The sequence below is a fragment of the Hyla sarda genome, chromosome 2 (assembly GCF_029499605.1).
Source record: "Hyla sarda isolate aHylSar1 chromosome 2, aHylSar1.hap1, whole genome shotgun sequence".
NCBI lineage: Eukaryota > Metazoa > Chordata > Amphibia > Anura > Hylidae > Hyla > Hyla sarda.
The window spans coordinates 208,146,359-208,169,742 of record NC_079190.1 but is presented as its reverse complement, the minus strand read 5'-3'; the positions used below and the strand labels follow the sequence as shown (position 1 = coordinate 208,169,742).

Sequence of the window (23,384 nt, the reverse complement as noted above, 5' to 3'; positions counted from 1 at the left end):
TTCTTGAGTAGTCTGGGCTATGAAAATCTTGGATGCACAAGTATTTTTCTATAAAAGAGCAGGGTGAACTTATAAATCATAATAACGCCAAGCACTCTGTATAAGAGCTGAGAAGAAACAACTGTCACAAAAAGCAGAATAGTCCAATAAGAACAATGTATGTGCCAATTTCCCCATATTTGTATTTAAACCCTTAAGGTGGAGAAAATGTCAACACAAGGACTTGCAACTCATCAGTGGCAGTGAGAAAAAGTTTCTAAAAGGTAATGACAACAACATGTGTCTTTATTAACCACTTGGTACCTACAACGTGCATGTGCACCCTTGTAATGCCTTTAGGATAATTTTTTTTCAAATGTCAGCAGAAATTTTCTACAAGATAAGCATGAAAGGAGGCAACATAATCTATAACTTTAACTAAGAGTTAACATGCCTTGACCATAGTAAGACCACTCTTTTTTATGCTTATTCAGCAAAGTACACACACTTAATTGCCATCTGTACAACTAATGAAACTATATCAAATGCAAAATATTCATTAAAATAAAGCAAGTATACTGAAACAGAAAGGTAGTCTTCGGTCTCTATAAGGGTATGTTCACACTGAGGAATTGGGGCGGGAATCAAGCAGAAAATCTGTACAACTCTATGGGGTTTTCACTGCTGAATGCATTGGAGAGGAAAAAGCGAGCAGAATTACTTGTGGAAATTCCTCTCCAATTCCTCAGTGTGAACATACCCTAATACAGAATCTTTTTACCACTGAATGTAAATTTGTACATAATAAACAAACGCTCTATTTACCTCGTGAATCCATGCCTTATTAGATTTTTTTTTTAGGATGTTTTCAGTTAAGTAAATTAGTAGTTTAAACGTGTTAAAAGTTGTAATTCCTATAAAATCCTTGGAGTGCTCAATTTGGACATCAATTCAAGAACATTGGGGGTCTATGTTTTGGCACAGTTCAGGCGCAAGCAAAATATTTAGCGACTTTTATGCGTCTTTTGATATAGACAGTTTCACTCTTTTTGCCTACCTGTAGAACTTTTTCTTTTTGACCATGCAGTGTCACGTAATTATCACTACACATACTTTTGTGCGCAAAGGTACTTTCTTAGGCGCAAAGCTACACCACCTACCAGTAGGCGTGAAAGTCATTTCTACCTTCCACAATTCAACCTTTAACCTCTTGTGGACGATAGTGTCCCACTCCCCTTCACAGGAGCTGAGTGCAGGTCATAGCTGGGTGGTCCTGGTGATCTGCCACCAGGACTCATCTCTAATGTCAGACATCACCAATCACAGTGATACCCTGCTTTAACCCCTTAGACACTACAATCAAATTTGATTGTAGCGTCGAAAATGCAAGTAAAAATGTCCCAGCAGCTTTGTGAAATTAAATAAAAACACCTAACCTTCCAAATTCAGGCCCCGGAAAGTGTCTACTTCTCGCCCTCACAAGCGTTTAGAAAAAGTGTATGTGGTACAGCTTTTCCCACCACAGCGGAGCTGCGAAAAACTTATCATCCTGCTGCACCTTCTTAATAAATAAAATGCACACTAGTCAAACCCATCACCCAAATAAACGTGGGACAACAGCTCAACCGTAGACATTCTTTGATAAATCTGGGCCATTATACCTACATTTTCTGAAAGACGCAATGTTTCCAGAACATAAGTAACATTGTACCTGTATCTAGCAAGCACCTTAGGCATTTTGCCATACCTGATTCTCCCATTGCACAGAGCTGAGCGGGGGTGTAATAAATTCTATGAAGACTACTAACAAGGGGAAGACCAGAGCTGTTGCCCAAATCAGCTATACCTTTCTTTCATTTCTGAAGGGCCTCTTCCTTCAAGATTTCATGTCAGATGTCATGTGGTCTCACATGACCAGTAGTCACTTGAAACTGCTTAAAGGTACAAAAAGTAACCCCCCCCCCCCCCGTATTATTTGAAAAATTAGTAATTCTATGCAAACTCCAAAAGCAGTTATTTAGAAGACTTATGAGCCCTAGAGGCATGTGTGCTGACCCACTGGGCTATCAAATTTTTAGTATGGCATACCATTCTTGATGCAACCAACACTGTAACAGGCAGATAAACTCCATGGCAAGTAGGACCCCTCAACAAATGTTCTAGCATGCTCTGACCTGGGTTGAGAATTCTATGTTTAGGGGCACAGCCACAAGTCCACAGGTATTCAAGTCGACTGTTTACTAGATAGTTAAACGTCCCTGTTCACCAGCTAGTACACCCACCTAAACTATTTTACATTATTTCATGACCAAAAAAGAATTGTTTGCCAGAGTAAGGGATAATAAAAAATAAAAAAACTTGGGTACTAACTTTAATTAACCCCTTAAGGATCGGGGTTTTTTCCGTTTTTGTATTTTCGTTTTTTGCTCCTTGCCTTTAAAAAATCATAACTCTTTCAATTTTGCACCTAAAAATCCATATGATTGCTTATTTTTTGCGCCACCAATTCTACTTTTTAATGACGTCAGTCATTTTGCCCAAAAATCTACGGTGAAACGGAAAAAAAATCATTGTGCGACAAAATTGAAAAAAAAAACGCAGTTTTGTAACTTTTGGGGGTTTCTGTTTCTACGTAGTACATTTTTCGGTAAAAATGACACCTTATCTTTATTCTGTAGGTCCATACGATTTAAATGATCCCCTACTTATATAGGTTTGATTTTGTCGTACTTCTGGAAAAAATCATAACTACATGCAGGAAAATGAATACGTTTAAAATTGTCATCTTCTGACCCCTATAACTTTTTTATTTTTCCGTGTATGGGGCGGTATGAGGGCTCATTTTTTGCGCCGTGATCTGACGTTTTTAATGGTACAATTTTTGCACTGATAGGACTTTTTATTCATTTTTAAATGATATAAAAAGTGACCAAAAATGCACTATTTTGTACTTTGACATTTTTTTGCGCGCACGCCATTGACCGAGCGGTTTAATTAATGATATATTTTTATAATTAGGACATTTCCGCATGTGGTGATACCATATATGTTTATTTTTATTTACCCTGTGTTTTTTTTTTTTATGGGAAAAGGGGGGTGATTCAAACTTTTAATAGGGGAGGGGTTAAATGATATTCATTCACTTTTTTTTCACTTTTTTTTTGCAGTGTTATAGCTCCCATAGGGACCTATAACACTGCACACACTGATCTCTTATACTGATCATTTTTATTCCATAGGGACCTATAACACTGCACACACTGATCTCTTATACTGATCATTTTTATTCCATAGGGACCTATAACACTGCGCACACTGATCTTTATCATTGATCACTGGTTTCTCATAGGAAACCAGTGATCGATGATTCTGCCGCATGACTGCTCATGCCTGGATCTCAGGCACTGAGCAGTCATTCGGCGATCGGACCGCGAGGAGGCTGGTAGGGGCCCTCCCGCTGTCCTGTAAGCTGTTCGGGATACCGCGATTTCACCGCGGCTATCTCGAACAGCCCACTGAGTTAATCGGCAGCTTTCACTTTCACTTTTAGCCGCGCGGCTCAGCTCTGAGCGCGCGGCTAAAGGGTTAATAGCGCGCGGCGCCGCGATCGGCGCTGCGCACTATTAGCGGCGGGTCCCGGCTTCACTATGACGCCGGGCCCGCCGTGATATGATGCGGGGTTACCGTGTAACCCCGCGTTATATCACAGGAGCAGGACCAAGGACGTAACAGTACATCCTTGGTCCTTAAGGGGTTAATGTAGATTAATCCTACCAACTAGAATTAGACTTCTCTTGCCAATCCCAGCAGGGCTATGTTGCAAACATAAAAAATACAGATAGAACAGCATCTCAGGAGCTATTAGGTTCTAAAAGGTGAGTATTTGCTCCCTTACTGATAAGCTGATATAACTATCTGGATCGTGGGAAAGCTATGTTCAATCTTGGAACAGTATTAATAGTACTTATTTTCTCAATAAATAAAGTCTTTTGGAAATATATACAGTACTGTGCAAAATGTATAGGCAGGTGTGCAAAACAGCTGCCAAATAAGAATGCTTTTACAAATATAAGTGTTCATAGTTAATTTTTATCATTTAACAACATGCAAAGTAAATCAACAGAAGAGAAATCTAAATCAAATCAATATTTTGTGTAACCACCCTTTGGCTTCAAAACTACATAAATTCTTCTATGTGCACTTGAAAAAAGTCAGGAACACAGTACTGTGTTCAGCGACTACTCGGCTTTGTCTCCTTCGCTGGGTGCCACCTAAACAACAACAATTTATTTTAGATGCTATTAGGCTTACTCTGGACTATAATTATCATTTGTACAGTGTGTCACACCAGTTCCAGGACTATGATAACAATGACCCTAATTTATTAAAGATCACCCCCAAAGAGAAAGTGAACACTAGGGAATATAAAAAATTGTGCAAATACCTTTTCGTCATATGGACTAAACAAGGCCCTAGTACAAGTATATTAATAGAATGCATATGCGCATATAAGAAAATTAGTGAATATGTACAGATGTTTACATAGGTGTGTGTATATGAGAATGTTTGTTTATTTTTAAGAGAGGATTACACATTTTTAAGAAAAACTACAAAAAATACCTATAGGAAGGATTTAAAATATATATATATATATATATATATATATATATATATATATATATATATTAATAAGAAGAAAAAATCTTGTCCACAGCACCAAAGTTCATGAAAAAATATGTGTTTTATTCCATAAAAGGTGTCAATACAACAGCGACGTTTCAGTCAGCTCAACCTGACCTTTCTCAGGTTGAGCTGACTGAAACGTCGCTGTTGTATTGACACCTTTTATGGAATAAAACACATATTTTTTCATGAACTTTGGTGCTGTGGACAAGATTTTTTCTTCTGTTTGAAAGATGATCCCCTAACCAAGGATCCAGGAGCTGCGTGCACCCCCCTACGATATTTTTTCTTCCATTGGCTGTGCTGTTCTTCTACTACTATATATTAATAAGGATAGATAAGTATGGGAGTATATGCATGTATCTGCAAGTAAATGCCAGTGAAGGAGTATATGCATGAATTATAACTTATATGAATTTTTGTTTTTAAATAAGAGTGTATGTGAAGTATCCGCAGGATGCCAAGTGGAGCGCAAAGTGCATTCAAGGCAGAGGAACCAGAAGAAAATGGGAGTAAGATCAGGAAGCCAAAAGTGAAACACATTGCAAAATGTTTTTTTTTTATGTGTATACTGTTTGTATTTTTCTGGAACCTTGTTGAAATAAAAGCCAGGATTGGAAGTGTTTGTCTAAAAGATCCCAACAATCCCTGTATATTGATACCCCCCCCCCCCCCCCAGGAGGGGGTGGGGGGGTAGTGTACACTTGAATCCCCTCCACAGTGAAGTAAGTCCTCAATGGAATCTGAATAATATTGCTGCAAGATTAGATAAAACCTCCCTTTAAGCACTGTTTTTTTCTTCTTCATTTATTTCATGTTATCTATCCAGTCTGATACATTTCTTTCCAGGAGATGAACTAGCGATCTCTTCAAGCCACAGCAGATGATGGGATGGAATATCGATTGACAACCACTATATGCTATCTTGGCCCTAAGCTGTTGTGTACAGTTACAGTGATAATTCACTACTGCCCCCCCCTTAAATCTCGCTTATTTTGAATGTTTACTTTTGCACACTAGATGTATCATGATTAGGTTTAAAGCACAGCCTGTTTTTCTTTGCTAGGTTATGGACTCCAGGATTGGTATGCTCTGGATGGAGTAAGAAAGTCTGGCTTGGAGATTATGCACTGTCTGCTCTTGCACTTTAGGCGACTAATATTTTCTATAAGATGATTGCTTAAAAGAGTACTCCGCCCCTAGACATCTTATTCCTTATCCAAAGGATAGGGGATAAGCTGTCTGATCGCAGGGGTACCGCCGCTGAATACCCCCGCGATCTCTCCTGCAGCACCCCTGTCTCTCAGCCGCACAGAGCGAGGATCACTTTGTGGCTGATGACAGGCGATGCAGGGGATGGAGTATTGTGACGTCACAGCTCTGCCCCCTCATGACATTACACTCCGCCCCCTCAATGCAAGTCTATGGGAGGGGGTGTGATGGCTGCCACGCCTCCTCCCAAAGATGTCTAAGGGAAGAATACCCCTTTAAACATTGACTGTAACTGTTTTTACAACTTAAAAGTTAAAACCTAAAGATAAAACTTAAAGTTATGGAAAACTGACACATTTCTCTTGTCTGGGTGATTATTACATGTACATGCCTGGATTGACTGGAGTGTAACAGAGCCTCCGCCCAATTCACACTAATACACCTAAGTGCTAAAAGGGTTCATTTCAATACTTGTTTGGATTGACAACTAAGGCAAAATCCAACTCTATCATAGGCTCTCCAATGATGCAGGATCAGTGGCCCCTGACTGGCTACAGGATGGCCTCTAGCAGAAAAAGCAATGCCTGAGCACCAGCCACAAATCCAGGCTATGGCTTTAATCCATGGAAGTAGAAAATCCCGGCACTCATGTTATGCTACAGTCACCATCGTGTTTAATCACAAAGCATCTTTACAATACGCAGAACTTCTTTAAAGAAATTCAGAGTACTTTCATTTGGGGAGGGAGGAAACCACGGGTGAAACGAGATATAATGAGGAATGCGAAAAAAAGGGGAGGTGCGGGTGTGCCGGACTTAAAAATACAGCTAATTCAAACACGTGGTAATTGACATTCGGGGTCTAGGAGGTGATTCTCACTTCTTGGATGGCCGGGAAGGAGGGGTGGATTAACCATTTTATTTGATTAATTTTCTTTTGTGTTTTCCGCCCTACTTCTTTTTCATATTTCATTTTCCCTTGCTTCAATATTGGCTTTGGTGGATTGTTTAAAGGTTTACAATGCTGTGGGAATAACCAATGATGATGGTTGTATCATGTTTGAATGTTAAATAAAGAAGAAAAATTTAAAACAATACGCAGAACGCGTTTCGGCTGATTAGCCTTCCTCAGCTGACATCGGCTGGTTAGCAAATCAGCCGAAACGCGTTCTGAATATTGTAAAGATACTTTGTGAATAAACACAATGGTGGCTGAAGCATAACATGAGTACTGGGATTTTCTACTTCCAGGACATTGTGATTTGTCTGCGATCACCACTTAAAGACGATTGCCGACTCCTACTATTTTCATGGCTTTAATTCATACTGTGGGCTGCTCAGGATTGGACGTGCTAGATTCCACAGTGTCAGCTGAACAAAAAAGTAGGATACATGCTTAAAGAGGTGAGGAAAGGTTCAAAAGATTAGACCCAGTAGTGTGCAGCTTACTTTCTACTCTCCCTCCTGGCTCTCCATCCAGATCATGCAGACAACTTAGAATGTTAATCCAATTAAAATATATTCAATTCATTTCCTGAACAAATAGCCACCACCTGGCTGCCTGGTGGAAATCTACCCACTCCTTGCAAAGGTTAAATCAAGTTTTCTCATTTACTAGCAATCGTTGGGGCTTTGACTTAATTCACCAATATATGACATTAGAGCTTAAAGGGGTTATGCACCATAAGGTGATTTTAGTACGTACCTGACAGACAGTAATGGACATGCTTAGGAAGGATCTGCGCTTGTCTTGGGGCTAAATGGCTATGTTGTGAGATTACCAGAACACTGTGGCTAGCTTTTTGTAAACTGGTATTTCCTGTTTGACTTTTCTTTTTTTAATTATAAATCCCATAATTCCATTTTCCTCCCTCCCACACATCAGCTACCCCACTCATTGAAACATAAATGAGCTGCATCCATTCAAAAGACCTGTGGTTTTCAATCAGGGTGCCTACAGCTGTTGCATTAGTTGCAGATTGATCTCTCTCCTACCAAGCCATCCCTCCACCAATTGAAGCAGACAGGCTCCCTGTCATCAGCTGACTAGTGAGTCAGATCTCGGCCGCATTGCAACCTGGGAAAAATCTGAGACAACAGTCAGTTTGTATGCTGTTAAAAATAAATGTTGGCGTGAAAATCACAGAAGAATTCTGAGAAAACCGTCACACACAGGTACTTACACTATATTATGAAACTACACGAACTTTACAGCCTCTGTAGCATAATCAAATAAAAAAAAATCCTTGAATACCCCTTTAATTCTGGAAGCCTTAATGGCAGAACATTATTGTCAGTACATATATTTTGAGCCCTAGTGCAGTAGAACAACATCTGGAATAATCGCCCATTGAGCTAAAACATTTACTATATATATATTATTTTTAATATAATGGTGGTGAAAGCTGATGATTCCATTGGTAGAATCTGTTCCTTTTCACAAGGTTTGATAAATCTCCCTCTCTATGTTTGTTTACAGTCATGACTAAATATGATGTACTGGGCTCCTGTTCTGGGGTACGAAACTAATCATATATGACATGGTCATACATCTATTTAAATGGCTAGCATCTACTACAAATGTTTCCCTGTATGGCCACCCAGAAACTCAACTGGCAATAGCAAATACATTTTCAGGTTCTCAGCTGCCAAGCCCACTGAGCCAACTATACAATAACACATAATCAAAAACAGCAAAGAAATGTATTTGCAAAGTTGCTTAATATTTTATATAGGTTGTGCAAAATGATTCTCAAAGAGGATTTATGCTCTGTAGGGCAAACTGATCCCTTGTGTGGTCCTGGTGTGGGTAATTTCTATCAGTACATCAAGATCCAAACCATCTTCCAGATATTAGTAAGTTTATCAGGTGTTTTAGTGTTTTAGTCTAAGAGCAATTACTACAAACTATATCGCATTTACACAAAAATGGAAGGAGGGATGAGAACAATGTTTTTTTTACAATCAAACTTGACAAGCAAATATATTTCAAAATTAATATTGGCAGAGTAACAATCCAATTGTGATGGCTTTTGCATTATAACAACAAACAGACTGGAAAACATGTGGAAGGGCTGCATGAAACAATGTTGGCATCACAAATTGGAACAAGCATGTGATAGATTTTATATCATGGATTCTATTAAGGGGATACTATAATGGAATTGATATATTCAAGCCAGAATGGAGGAAAAAGCCAAAAAATAAAAATAAAAAATTATAATAATCAAGCTTACAGATACAAAAGACTACAAAAATGAAGAACAACACAACATTTTCATATATAAAATCCTTGTGTCCGCAATGTAAATGCCACCAGCACTTTGTAATCCAGTCACAGAATACCAACTGCATCTTTAGGGCAGCTAAAAGGAATCTTCTTTCAGAGATACTATTGATCCAAGAGCAATTTCAATATTAAATTTGAGGAAGGATACACAGTGTTTTTTTTTTTTTATATATATAATTGTTAAAATGTGTCCAAGAGCCTCCTTTTTACATTAAATACCATATTTTATCCTCATGCTGTCCCATTGAATTGGATTAAATATGATTAGCAAATATGCATTCACTTAGAATGAAGTTACCATTATGACCGTGATGGTGTAACTACAGTTACTACAGACATTCATGGACATTACATTCATTTCTTCTTTGCTGTACTTCTTGTGCTACGTTGGAAACACTGAACTTATAAATTCCAGTCATAAACAACTCTGAAACAAGCTGGGTTACAATATTCTATATATTTATAAGCAAGGGCTACACAGCAAATCCCACCAAGTCAGGTAACCAAAATATTTGTGCTGTTTGTTGCATGACTTTAGTGTGTTTACAATGAATTTTCCAATAAAATCAGATTCCCATGTGCACATTTTGTAGAAATGACTGGTGGACTCAGAGACTTACTTCTTATGGTGGACCCTATAACTCCAGTCTTTCACTGCATTGACTCCTTACATTATTGCTATTTGATAAATACAAAAGTAAATGTTTATGTTACCAATAGCCTTACAGTGGCCAGAAGTCTCTAGAATACTATATGATTCTGTAATTTCAAGTTAACATGGATAAGACAACAGAATATTTTAAAAGCTGCTATTTTAGCACCTAAAACCATCAAAATAGAACAGTTTTCCTCTATAGTAAAGTATATAACATTCCAAAATAAGCAACAACCTACTTGATGAATTAATGACACAGACCTAAATGTCACCACCCTCGACTTTGATTATTTGGTTATGTGTAAAATATACAGTATGAGTGTCTTGTCCTGTGTATTGGTAAAACAAAAGAATAACAGATGGATTTAACTACAAAGCCAAGTTTTGTTTCAGAAAAGAATAGCAATGTGTAGGCTTTCAAAGCAGTGGAAATATGTTAATGAGCAGCCCTCACATCTGATGGCAGCTCATGACTACTTGGCTGCATGCTCACATTTTATTGAAAGAAAAATGCACTTAAAGGAATAGTCCGGTACTAACTTTTCTTTACCTTTCACTTACCTTCCTACGTTCCTCTGGAGCTCTGCTACAGCTGATCAGTTGGCCGGGCTGTCTTCTTTCTACTGCCCTTAGCCCCGAACATCACACTGCGCTTCAGCCTGTCACCGGCCGCAGCGATTTCCTGCTTTGGCTGGTGATAGGCTGAAGCGCAGTGTGACGTTCCGGGCTAAGGGCAGTAGATCAGCTGTAGCAGAGCTCCGGAGGAACGTAGGAAGCTAAGTGAACGTTTATTTTCACTTTTTTTTGCAGCTCAGGCAGGATAGAATAAGAATAGCCTGTACCAGACTATTTAACATTTTGTGTTGGACATCTTCATGCACACACTACCTATACATTAACCTATTACAGAAGGCATATCCTTCAAATGATATCCTGAAAATACCAAATTTATCAATATTTTAACGGCTGGCTGATTCTGCAATGAAGGTAAAGAACCTTGAATAGTACAAAAACACTGATGATTGCAAGTCCTCTCATGTATTAAAACTAGCTGTCAGCAAACAATCTTTACATAATATATTGATTAAAATGTACCAATAAGGGAAAACTCTTCATAGCTGGAGACTATATCTAGATCACGTATTTTCTGTGAAGTGCCTTCATTAAAGGGTAGCTCCCACTATCCTATTTTTTTTTTTTGCTAGCCCGTTCCCCCCCTCCCCCCCCCCGCTACGGCACTAGCCCACTCCCTCCTCCCCCCCCCGCCCCGCATACCCCGTTCCCTCATTACACTTGCAGTTACTGCAGAGTCCGGCAGCGGGCGTGCAGGGACAGCGGCGGCAACGAGGCGGGGGCGGCGATGTGCGGGAGGAGTGGCCTCCCAGCCAGTGGCCGGGAGCCATTGTGCTCACTCCCGCCTATTTGATTGACAGGCAGGGAGCGAGTGCAGCCTAACTGAAAAAGGACTGATTGCAAATCCAAAAATGAAAAATAATAATAATAATAAAAGTATATTAGAGATATGTTGTAGTACATAAGTACTACAACATATCAAAAAATAAAGTTGGTGACAGTGCCCATTTAATTTAAATAAGCATATAGCAATAATTTCATTTGGGTATACAGAGGTCTGACCACTCCTGATATTGATATAGAAGACCCTACCACCCTGATACTGATATAGAGGTCTACCCCATCGGATATTGATATAGATGTGCCAATATGATCTCAATGAGACTGCCTGTTATAACCTATTATAGGGTGGCTGACAATAATGAATTTGTCTACACTGGATAAACTTTGCTGAATAATGCTAAGATCAACTTTCTTTGAACCATATTGTGTGAGGATTTTCCTTTGGACAACTCAGATTTTCCTTTTATGATTACAAAAAAAAGTTGGACATTTAGGATTAGAAACAATGATTTCAGCACATCTGAAGAAAATTATAACAGCAGGTCGTTCTTGTTCTATGATATTTTTCACTCTAGAACAAGGCTATTATTGAAAAGAAGACAGGGCCAGTTAATAGAAGAAAGTACCGAAACATATGCCAGAACCATCACAGCTGTGGAGAGGCTGTAAAATAAATCTCACCACTGAAATGTGGCCATCCTGGAGTGTCTCCAGCTCAGCACTATCTTCTCACAGCAAGTGCTAAGTAAACAATTAGTATATTTCAATCTTCCTTGTCATAACTCTGGTAATTTAATATCATTCATTCACAAAAATTCCACACCTGCTGTGTGACTTGTCTCACAACGTCGACAAAAACAGCCTAACAGACGGTATAGGGCGGTTGCCGCCAATTTCTTCTTACTTGACTTCCATTAACCCCTTCACTGTCCTATTTGGGGCCTTAAACATGAACCTCTCCAGGACACCACACCAACCTAGAAGGCCACTATTCAGTGCATTTTAAGAGAGGTTTTAATATATATATATATATATATATATATATATATATATATATATATATATAATCATTGAACTGCAGCGGCTTGTTGGCGTATAATGCGCAGATAGACTTTAGGCTAAAAATTTTAGCCTAAAAAATGCGTGTTATAAGCCAATAAATATATATATATATATATATACCGTATTTATTGGCATATAACACGCATTTTTTCGGCTAAAATTTTTAGCCTAAAGTCTATCTGCGTATTATACGCCAATAAGCCGCTGCAGTTCAATGATTTAAAGCGGGCGCTTTAAATCAATGAACTACAGCGGTTTTTGCAGGTCCAGAGACCTGCCGTCGCTGCCTGATTCTCTGCCCCTGCCGATCCTGGGGTCCAGAGACTGCCGGCGCCGCTGCCCCATTGCCTCCCCCCGGTTTTTCTGACCTCCGCAGAAGCCCCCAGGAAAGGCAAGGGGAGAGAGGCCGTCGCTGCCCGCTTCTCTCCCCCTGCCTTTCCTAGGGTCTACAGCCCTGCTGCCGCCGCTTCTCTCCCCCTGGCTATTGGCGCCGCTGCCCCATTGCCTACCCCATCCCCGGTTTTATGATTACCTGTTGCTGGGGGTGGGTACGTGCTGCTTCTGGCTCCGGTGTGGCGTCTATGCGTCATTGCTATCCACTGCGAGGCACAATGACGAGTGACGCGAACAGGTAATCATAAAACCGGGGATGGGGGAGGCAATGGGGCAGTGGCGGCGGCAATGGGGCAGCGGTGCCGACAGCCAGGGGGAGAGAAGTGGCGGCAGCAGGGCTCTAGACCCCAGGAAAGGCAGGGGAGAGAAGTGGGGAGCGACGGCTTCTCTCCCCCTGCCTTTCCTGGGGGCTTCTGTGGGGTCAGAAACAGTGTATCGATGTATACACATGCACACACACACACCCTAATTTTACCAAGGATATTTGGGTAAAAAACTTTTTTTACCCAAATATCCTTGGTAAAATGAGGGTGTGTGTTATAGGCCGGTGCATGGTATACCCCGATAAATACGGTATATTTTTATTACTTTTCACTTTTTCTTACAGTACTCTACCCTATTCCATACAGTAAAAGTGTGTGAAGGAGTAACAGAATGCAAGTAGTTAATGTCTAATTGTCTAATTATCCTGTATAGTAGACATCCACCTAGAAGACCACTATTCAATGCATTTTGGTTGGTCTTCTCAAAAAGGTGTCTATATATATATTACTGGAGGAATAGCCCGCGCTTGTCAGAGTGAGTGTATATATTGTATTTAATTTATGGTGTATGCACATATCATGAATTTTGGCACTGTGAATGAGATCGACATCTGTTAATAGATGCTGATGTCTTTTAATTGTACACTTATATCCCCAGCTTTTATTGTAAATGAATTTACACTTTTGTTCATGCAATTATTGATTATTATTGATTATTCATGTATGTAATTATTAGCACTTTACCTGGCCTATTTAAGTGGCCTCTTAATTCACGAGAACATGCTTGAGAATGACGATGTGAGATCGTTGAAACGTAGCACTTTTGTATTGTGCCTGGGGATGGAATAAAATTTCACCTGGATTATTTACTCATGTGTGCTGCCATCTGTTCCTATGGATATGTAGAAAGCCTATCTGGCTGAATTTGTGGGAGGGGCTTAGTGTATATAATCCCCGCTAACCCCTCCCTCAGGGCTTATGAGGGGTTGGTGAAATCGGCTGGGATTTTCGTTGCGTACGCTAGGGACCGTGGTAGTGGTGGTTCAGGTAAGTGCCGGGTATCCGGCAGGTTGTTACTCACTCTGGGTGCCCTGGTCCGTAGCCTTTGCTCCCCGTGTCCGGCGGGCGGTCTCCGGCACCCAGGGCGTACAATGCGGCGGCAGCTGTCGGGCGGGCAGCGGCATGCCCGAGCTGTCCACGGCCCGTACCGGCGTTGGTGTTACGAGCGACGCTCGGTGCTAGCATGGCTGGCACGGCCCACGTGGGTCTCCCTGCTCCGGTGTCTCACGTGACACGCTGGGACTCTGGGCGGGTGGAGTTGTAGCGTGTCAGTGTGAGAAACCGGCGCTGCTGGCTGCAGTGCCGCCTGTGTGCTACAGGTGGCGCCGCGGCATATATGAAAAAAATATATATATATGTAAAGTGTGTATTAGATGTAGTAATAAGATAGGTTTAAATGTAGTAATAAGGTTTTCTGAGCAGAATCTACACAAGGAGCAGATCCTGTGGTATGGTCGGTACATAGACGATCTCCTGTTTATCGGGGGGTCGTCTATACCTACCATACACCAGTTTGGCCAATATCTCAATCTGAACCCTTGCAACCTCAGATTCACACTTTACAGTGATGAATCTGAGGTCAGCTTTTTAGATTTAAAGCTGAAGGGAGATAATATTAAACAAAAATTATTAGATAGGGAAGTATTTTGGATTATAAAATTGCAAACCAGAAATCCATCCAGTCTTAATTTAAGACAAGATGTAATTCTGCAGTATAACATTTTCTTCCCTTCTGTCAACTCACATGAGGATTCATTCATAAATTCACATACCCCCTTTTAGTTATATCCATATAATCAAGGTTGGCCGGTTGTTCAATATAATATGATTGATATATATTGAAATATCATTGTATTGATTGTATATGCAGGACTTATGATAAAGTAAGATGTTTTGTTTTTTTCATCTATGTGTGATGCGGCACCTGCCTAATAATATATATATAAATTTAAAGAGAAATAGTTGGTATTTACCAGTTAATTTTATTAATGAAAAAACAAAAATTGTCTGGTGCTGCTACACACATATATATGTATATGAGTCCGACATAATTTGGAGTAACTACAAATTTTAATATATTTGTATACAAATAATTCTTTTTTTCATGTTTAAAAATTTTTTGTTGGTCACTATTCACATTTTCATGCATTTTTATAATGTGTGTTATGTGCAGGGGAACAGTGGGTTAAACCCTGGGATGGTTTCCCATGGGTGGATCCCCACTCTTCCCCTCCATAAAAAAGATCCATTTGCACTCTATGTTTGTAAGACTAAGGCCATTGATTGCGGCCGAAACACGTCACCTGTCATCACTTTGCGTTATGGCTGAATAAAGAAATTTCGTATTGCTTGACATCCGCGCTGGACATCTGTTTCTTATCATGTACACGTGAACCAAGGTCCGGTTCTGTCCGGGTGACGCGGGAGGGGCGACAGAGTGAGCTGTGCCGCACTTGCTATATCTACCCCATTACATACAGTAAAAGTGTGTGAAGGGGTAACACAATGCAAGTATTTAATGTCCAATTGTCTATTATATAGCTATTTTTTATTTTTTTTTACTTAGAACACTTTTTGTAACACAGTGCAGTTATTTAACGTCTAATTGTTATTTTTAAAAGAACGTCAGATCCCAACCATTAAGCTTTATTATGTACTAATAATATGCACGAGCAAATATACATTTGGATAAGTAGTTTTTAGCCTCAACAAAAAAAAAATAAGAAAAAAAAGAAAAAACTGATAAAACTTTCCTTGTTGGGGAACATACTTCATTTTAAAACACTTCCTAGGAAAACCTACCTATTTGTAATAATATTATATTGCAGGTGCAGATATATTTTTATTGATATCCAAAACACTGTGTTCTGTGATAAATGTCTAAAATTCTGGAATGGATCTATTTAAATTTTGTTTCAGTAAATGGCTAAACTCATATTTTAAATCCTAGAGGGGAAGTACTGAATTTCACCGGAGCCATGTTAATTAAATGTTGTAGCTGCTTTTTATTCTAGTTCTTTATGTATACCTTTACAATGCAAATGTTTCTGTGATAATTCACAGAGTCAAAATGGGGTTCTAGTATTTAAAACCCCTGTTTTCCAGACAGGCCACCCAGTGACTAACTGAATGGTCTTGTTAGGACATAATGAGTTATATTTTTTGTGCACAATAGTAATTTTTTTGCGGCCTTGGAAAAATTTACAATGATGATCTCTGGTTAAATTAATCGGCTGTCTCAACAAATGTGCCAGATTCTTCAAAGTGTTAGCTACTCATTGCAGTGAATGTTCATACTGTCTAAAAGATGGGGCCCAGATCAAGAGACCTTTTCTTTTACCTCTAAATAGCTTATTGGACTATTTGATGGGTTTGTCATTACTTGTTTTTTTTGCAAAATGTTTTTATGTAATGTAGATAATAGAATTATATGCATATGTTATATACATTGATTGGAATTTTTTTTACTTCTTGGGTAAAAATGCTGTCCCTGCAGCTATTGCCTGTGTGTTTTTGTGTGGAGACAAAATACATCAGGTGTGGGCAGGACACGCAGGGCTCAGTGCAGGCTCCTGGCTTGTCAATCAGCCTGCTAAGTGAGCTGGGGGAGTGTCACAGAGCCTCACTGCACAGAGCCCTGCTTGTCCTCAGTGTACAGAGCCCTGCTTGTCTTCAGTGCACAGAGCCCTGCTTGTCCTCAATGCACAGAGCCCTGCTTGTCCTCAGTGCACAGAACCCTGCTTGTTCTCAGTGCACAGAGCCTTGCTTGTCCTCAGTGGACAGAGCCCTGCTTGTCCTCAGTGTACTGAGCCCTGCTTGTCCTCACTGCATAGAGCCCTGCTTGTCCTCACTGCACAGAGCCCTGCTTGTCCTCAGTGTACTGAGCCCTGCTTGTCCTCACTGCATAGAGCCCTGCTTGTCCTCACTGCACAGAGCCCTGCTTGTCCTCAATGCACAGAGCCCTGCTTGTCTTCAGTGCACAGAGCCCTGTTTGTCCTCAATGCACAGAGCCCTGCTTGTTCTCAGTGCACAGAGCCTTGCTTGTCCTCAGTGCACAGAGCCCTGCTTGTCCTCAGTGTACTGAGCCCTCCTTGTCCTCAGTGCACAGAGCCCTACTTGTCCTCAGTGTACAGAGCCCTGCTTGTCCTCAGTGTACAGAGCCCTGCTTGTCCTCAGTGTACAGAGCCCTGCTTGTCCTCAGTGTACAGAGCCCTGCTTGTCCTCAGTGTACAGAGCCCTCCTTGTCCTCAGTGTACAGAGCCCTCCTTGTCCTCAGTGCACAGAGCCCTACTTGTCCTCAGTGTACAGAGCCCTGCTTGTCCTCAGTGTACAGAGCCCTGCTTGTCCTCAGTGTACAGAGCCCTGCTTGTCCTCAGTGTATAGAGCCCTGCTTGTTCTCAGTGCACAGAGCCTTGCTTGTCCTCAGTGCACATAGCCCTTCTTGTCCTCAGTGTAGAGAGCCCTGCTTGTCCTCACTGCATAGAGCCCTGCTTGTCCTCACTGCACAGAGCCCTGCTTGTCCTCAGTGCACAGAGCCCTGCTTGTCCTCACTGCACAGAGCCCTGCTTGTCCTCAGTGTACAAAGCCCTGCTTGTCCTCAGTGTACAGAGCCCTGCTTGTTCTCAGTGCACAGAGCCTTGCTTGTCCTCAGTGCACAGAGCCCTTCTTGTCCTCAGTGTACAGAGCCCTGCTTGTCCTCACTGCATAGAGCCCTGCTTGTCCTCAGTGCACAGAGCCCTGCTTGTCCTCAGTGCACAGAGCCCTGCTTGTCCTCAGTGCACAGAGCCCTGCTTGTCCTCAGTGCACAGAGCCCTGCTTGTCCTCAGTGCACAGAGCCCTGCTTGTCCTCACTGCACAGAGCCCTGCTTGTCCTCACTGCACAGAGCCCTGCTTGTCCTCAGTGTACAGAGCCCTGCTTGTCCTCAGTGCACAGAGCCCTGCTTGTCTTCAGTGCACAGAGCCCTGCTTGTCCTCAGTGCACAGAACCCTGCTTGTCCTCAGTGCACAGAGCCCTGCTTGTCCTCACTGCACAGAGCCCTGCTTGTCCTCAGTGTACAGAGCCCTGCTTGTCCTCAGTGTACAGAGCCCTGCTTGTCCTCAGTGTACAGAGCCCTGCTTGTCCTCACTGCACAGAGCCCTGCTTGTCCTCACTGCACAGAGCCCTGCTTGTCCTCTGTGCACAGAGCTTGTGTAGCCCACGCTTCCTGCATTTTTGTCTCTGCACAGGCACAGGCAATAGCTGCAGGGACCAGGCAGTATTTTTATTCCAATATATACAAATTTTTTAAATCAATGTATATTACAAATATACCTATAGGCCCTCATTTACTAAGAGTTTTTACTAGTGTGAAATGTTATTTCTGACTTGCAGGATTCTACTCTATTTACTGTGGGGATTCACAGATTTACAGATTTACAGTAAGTTGGGAACATTTTCTGACCAGCTTTTTCTAGGTGGAAATTTCCAGCCATTTATTCCCAGCATTTTCTGTGAATTCAATAGTAAATGGTTGGGTTGTGAAACCATGCCCCTTTTTGTGACGGCCATGCCCCCTTTGCGACAGACCACACCCCTTTTTAGGCTTTTCACAATGCAATGTCAGGTTTAATGGATTTTCCTGGAACACACTGGCACAGACATGTCACAGACACATGTGCCAGAATAACTTGAAATTACCCTACAATAACTTGTCGGTTTTAACTTAGTAAATGAGGGACATAATGTTATCTACATTATATAAAACGTTTTTGCAAATTACCGGTACACTTTAGGAACCAGTGACACTAAAAAAACAATATACATATCTATATCTAGTCAACTTTACAATAGACTATTAGTATTTTATTTTTTATTGTATTTTTTGCTTATTTTCAGTTTGTCACATCTAGTCACACATAAAAACCAACATACTGGACAAAATATGACCTTTTAGCTCTTCTCAAAGTTGAAAAGCTATTGTCATATAGTCACCTGATTGCTTTTCCAGATGACTAAATGACTATAGTGTCCTTTCTCCTATTAGAGCACCAATGGCAACACTGTGTTATGGCTTCCAATCAGAGTTAGATCCTCACAGAGCTGGGATGCTGGACCAATCAGGCTCAGCACTGGTGTCCCATACTTCCTAAAGCATGGTCTTTTAACCCCTTAAGGACCAAGCAGTTTTCTGTTCTTGCCCTTTCGTTTTTTCCTCCTAACATTTTAAAAATCATAACCCTTTCAATTTTGCACCTAAAAATCCATATGAGGGCTTATTTTTTGTGCCACCAATTCTACTTCGTAATGACATCAGTCATTTTACCCAAAAATCTACGTCGAAATGGGAAAAAAAATTATTGTGCAACAAAATTGAAGAAAAAACAAAATTTTGAAACTTTTGGGGGCTTCCGTTTCTGCACAGTACATTTTTTGGTAAAAATGAAACTTTATCTTTATTCTGTAGGTCCATACAATTAAAATGATACCCTACATATATATGTTTGAATTTGTCGTAGTTCTGGAAAAAATCATAACTACATGCACAAAAATGAATACATTTAAAATTGTTCTATTCTGACCCCTATAACTTTTTAATTTTTCTGTATACGTGGTGGAATGAGGGCTCATTTTTTGCACCGTGATCTGAAGTTTTAATCGGTACCATTTTTGTTTTGATCAGACTTTTTGATCGCTTTTCATTCCTTTTTTTATGGTAGAAAAAGTGACCAAAAATACGCTATCTTTTAATTTGGAATTTTTTGCGTGTATGCCATTTTCCCCGCGGTTTAATTTATGATATATTTTTTTAGTTTGGACATTTATGCATGCAGCGATACTACATATGTTTATTTTTATTATGTTTATATATTTTTTTTTAAATGGAATTAATGTGTGTGTTTTTAAACTTTTTTTTTTTTTTTTTTTTACACTTTTAGTACCCTTAGGGGACTTTTAGGAGGAATCATTTGATTCCTCATACAGATCAATGGGATTCCATAGAATACCATCGATCTGTGTGCTCTGCGCTCGATTGATAAAGCCTGGTCCTGCCAGGCTTCATCATTCAGAGCACATGATCCAACGCAGCTGGAGAGGTAAGCCCTCAGGCTACCTCCACAGTGGATTGCCCCCCCCCCCCCCCCCCGCGATCGCGCTGCACTGGACCACCAGGGACAGGATAAAGGAACCTTTAGACGACGCTGTCAACTTTGACAGCGGTGATCTAAAGGGTTAGTAGCATGTCGGCTATTAACGCCGGCCCCCAGCTACAGGAATTAGCTGGGGGCTGGCCGGTATGATGCAGGCTCGAGTCGGGAGCCCGCGTCATATCACCTTAACGGCACATGGACGTGTATACACGTCCATGGTCGTTAAGGGGTTAAACAGGCATCTGCTCCCCACCGACACAAGTGACTGGTTTTCTTTGTGTCACGTGCATTATTGCGGTTTTCTAGATTTACTGTGCTATTGAACTCCCTTGCTTGGTGTCCTTACTTTGCCTATGCCTGTTGATATGGTCCCTGACACAAACATTCTGTCTTGGATTCTGACGTAACTACTGGTTTCTGATTCCGCTTCTTGGTTGGTTGGTTCTAACAGCGCGTTAGGATGACTGTTCTTCCATACTAGATTAGGACCTCTGCAGTTAGCTATGTAGGTAGGGACACAATGGCATATAAGGCTGCCCTTTTCAGTCCATTTTTCATCCCTTTTTCATTACATTACATGTAAAGTTATGAAAAATGGCAAATGTATAAACAAATGTAAGACATCTTTAGTTCTTTTGCAATCACATTTCTATTAAATGTTTCTATTGAAAAACCTGTGTTAAAGTGTCCATATAAATGGAGTACTGTGGGGGCATAATGAGGCGCTGAAAGGAATGGCCGCATAAACGAGCCGCTCCCGCAGCCCGCTGCCGGCTGTATCAGCAAGTGACCTGCACTCCTGGCGTTCCCAGCAAAGGCTGTCCTCCCCCTGGCGGTCCTCCGAACCTCCTGCGGGCATCACCAGGTTCCTCCGGCCGCCTCAGGATCTCGCCGCGGGATGCCCGCCCTCCATCTTGGGTCCAGCCTCCAGTCTGCGCTCCCGCTCAGCCAGCACTGCATCCCACCGAGAAGCCCAGGCTTGGAGTTCCTTCTTGCTCCGGTCCTCTGACGCTCCTCCAGTGCCCGGACTGCTGGTGGCTGCGGCAGCTTCTCTTCTGGACCCTCCTCCAGCCTCTCAGGTCAGTCCTCCCTGCCACACTTCAGGGACCCCCCCTGGATGGGGCTGGTTTGCCCTCTGCTGCAACATCTCTGTACTGTCCTCAGCCCGGGACTTCTCTGGTGGTGAGTGCTACCCCTAGCAGTGTGCCCCCTGCCCTGGGACTGCTCCTCTCCTCTCCCCTGGACCAGGGAACACCATCTTGGGCCTCTGTGGTGGCCAGTACAGCCTCTCCCCTGCTCCCAACCTCCGGATCCCCCCTGTCCCCTCTACAGGGTGCCCCCAGGACTGCCACATTGTTCCCTCCCTCTGGGCTCTGCCTCCTGCTGCCCAGGTCTCTCTGGCCTCTCCTTCCCCTCCACCTCAGGGATCTCTGCTGCCACATCTGTCCTCTCCTGCAACCTCTCCTAAACCCCAGAGAACGCAGACCTCCAGTAGGCTCTCCATGGGGGCCTCCCAACCCTCTGCCCAGAGGGGTCCTGCTTCTTCACCTGGGGCACGGGTTGCACCTCCGGCTCCAAGGGCCCTACAGTCATGGGATGTCCTATCTGATACTGACCTGGACTGCTCGGGAGTTCCCACTCCCTCCCCAGCTCTCCCTGATTGGAGCCAATTTCTTTCTCAAATTCCAACCAAGGATGATTTTCGGTCCCTTATTTCTGAGGTGAAGGACACTTGCCGTGCTGAGATATCTTCCCTCTGGCAGAACCTCCAGTTGGTTTTGGATAGGGTCGAGGGGTTGGAAGAGGCCCACGATTCTACTAGGTCCTATGTTGCTCAGCTGCAGGCTGCCCTGACTGCCCAGTCTACTTTAATCACTGATCTTCACGACCATGTTGAGGATTTGGACAATCGGGTGGCGACGTAACAACATTAGGGTACGAGGTCTTCCGGAGGCTACGAGGGATGAGAACCAGGTGACACTGGAGGCTATCTTCAATACTATCCTGGGGGGAACCCCCCATGCATCAAATAATGCTGGATCATGCCCACCGAGCCGTCCATCCCAAGTCCTCTATTGGTGTGCCAAGGGATGATTTCCAGCTGAAGGAGGCAATCATGTCGAAAGCCCGCAATCTGCGGAACTTTGACTTTGATGGTGCCCCCATACAGTTGTATCAGGGCCTCTTGTGGATTACCCTCAGGAAGAGGTACCCATCGATCCCTCCGCAATGCTGGTGTTTTGAAGTGGGGATTGGGTCCACATTTCATTTTTTTTTTGTTCGTGCCCGCTTATTGTGGAGTACTGGAGACTGGCAGCCCGTCTACTAGAATCGGTACTGGGGGTCGCTGTTCCCCTTGATCCCCTGGTTTATCTTTTACATTTATCTCCCAGGGTCCTGTCCAAAAAAAATTTAAACTTTTTATGCATGTTGTCCTAGCGGCTAAGAAGCTGATCGATAAATACTGGAAGCGAACACTCCCTCCGACGGAGAATGAGCTTTTAGCCCAAGCTCAAGAGATCAGATCCCTCGAGTCCCTGACTGCTTCTTTGAATAACACTGTGCCTCTGTTTCTCTCTGTTTGGGATCCGTGGGGTCGTTTTCCTCCCCTCCCCCTCCATTCTTTCTCCTGGTATCTTTATGGCACAGCACTCCAGAATCAAAACAAAGTACTTATTGCACTACTTTAATAAAAAGTCTAACTTTATTTTTTTTTACAAAATTCGTATGCTTAAAATTGTTCTTTTCTGACTCTGACTAACTTTTTTTTCTGTCTACGGGGCTGTATAAGGGCTCTTTTTTATTGGGACTTATTGATCAATTTTTATTCATTTTTTTCTGATATATGATGTGACCAAAAATTTGCATTTCCCTTGTCTTAAGAGGTCCAAAAAGTGTTTAAAACACATAACCGTGGTGTAAATATGTATATCAGTTATTTGGTAAACTGAGATAGAACTGGTTAATCTCCCACAATAAGTTCACAACAATATATTTTAAACTTCAGATAATTGACTTTTCAGTCGCAATCAAATGAGTAAGTAAGGAGGTTTACCTGGCTTTGGTTTTGGAGTTGCTATTCTTGTCGTAGTTGTTGCTACATATGGTTTCTTAATTTCACCCCTGTAGACTAAGCAAACAACAATGAAAATCAACAGCTAGCAACATAAATCCATGTCAATGTCCAATAAGTAACAAAAAAAACATTGATTTACCATCATAACAGAACATTACATGGACACCCT

General features: G+C 41.8%; 1 protein-coding gene across 25 annotated transcripts in view; it reads right to left on the bottom strand.

The window, feature by feature from the left end:
* ABI3BP (ABI family member 3 binding protein) overlaps positions 1–23,384 on the bottom strand; it is a 463,829-nt gene that overhangs the window by 188,695 nt on the left and 251,750 nt on the right. For all 25 annotated transcript variants that reach the window (XM_056556215.1, XM_056556227.1, XM_056556223.1 and 22 more), the window contains one exon: positions 23,195–23,269. In XM_056556215.1, coding sequence (XP_056412190.1) covers positions 23,195–23,269 — 75 coding nt within the window. The remainder of the gene's footprint in view (positions 1–23,194; positions 23,270–23,384) is intronic.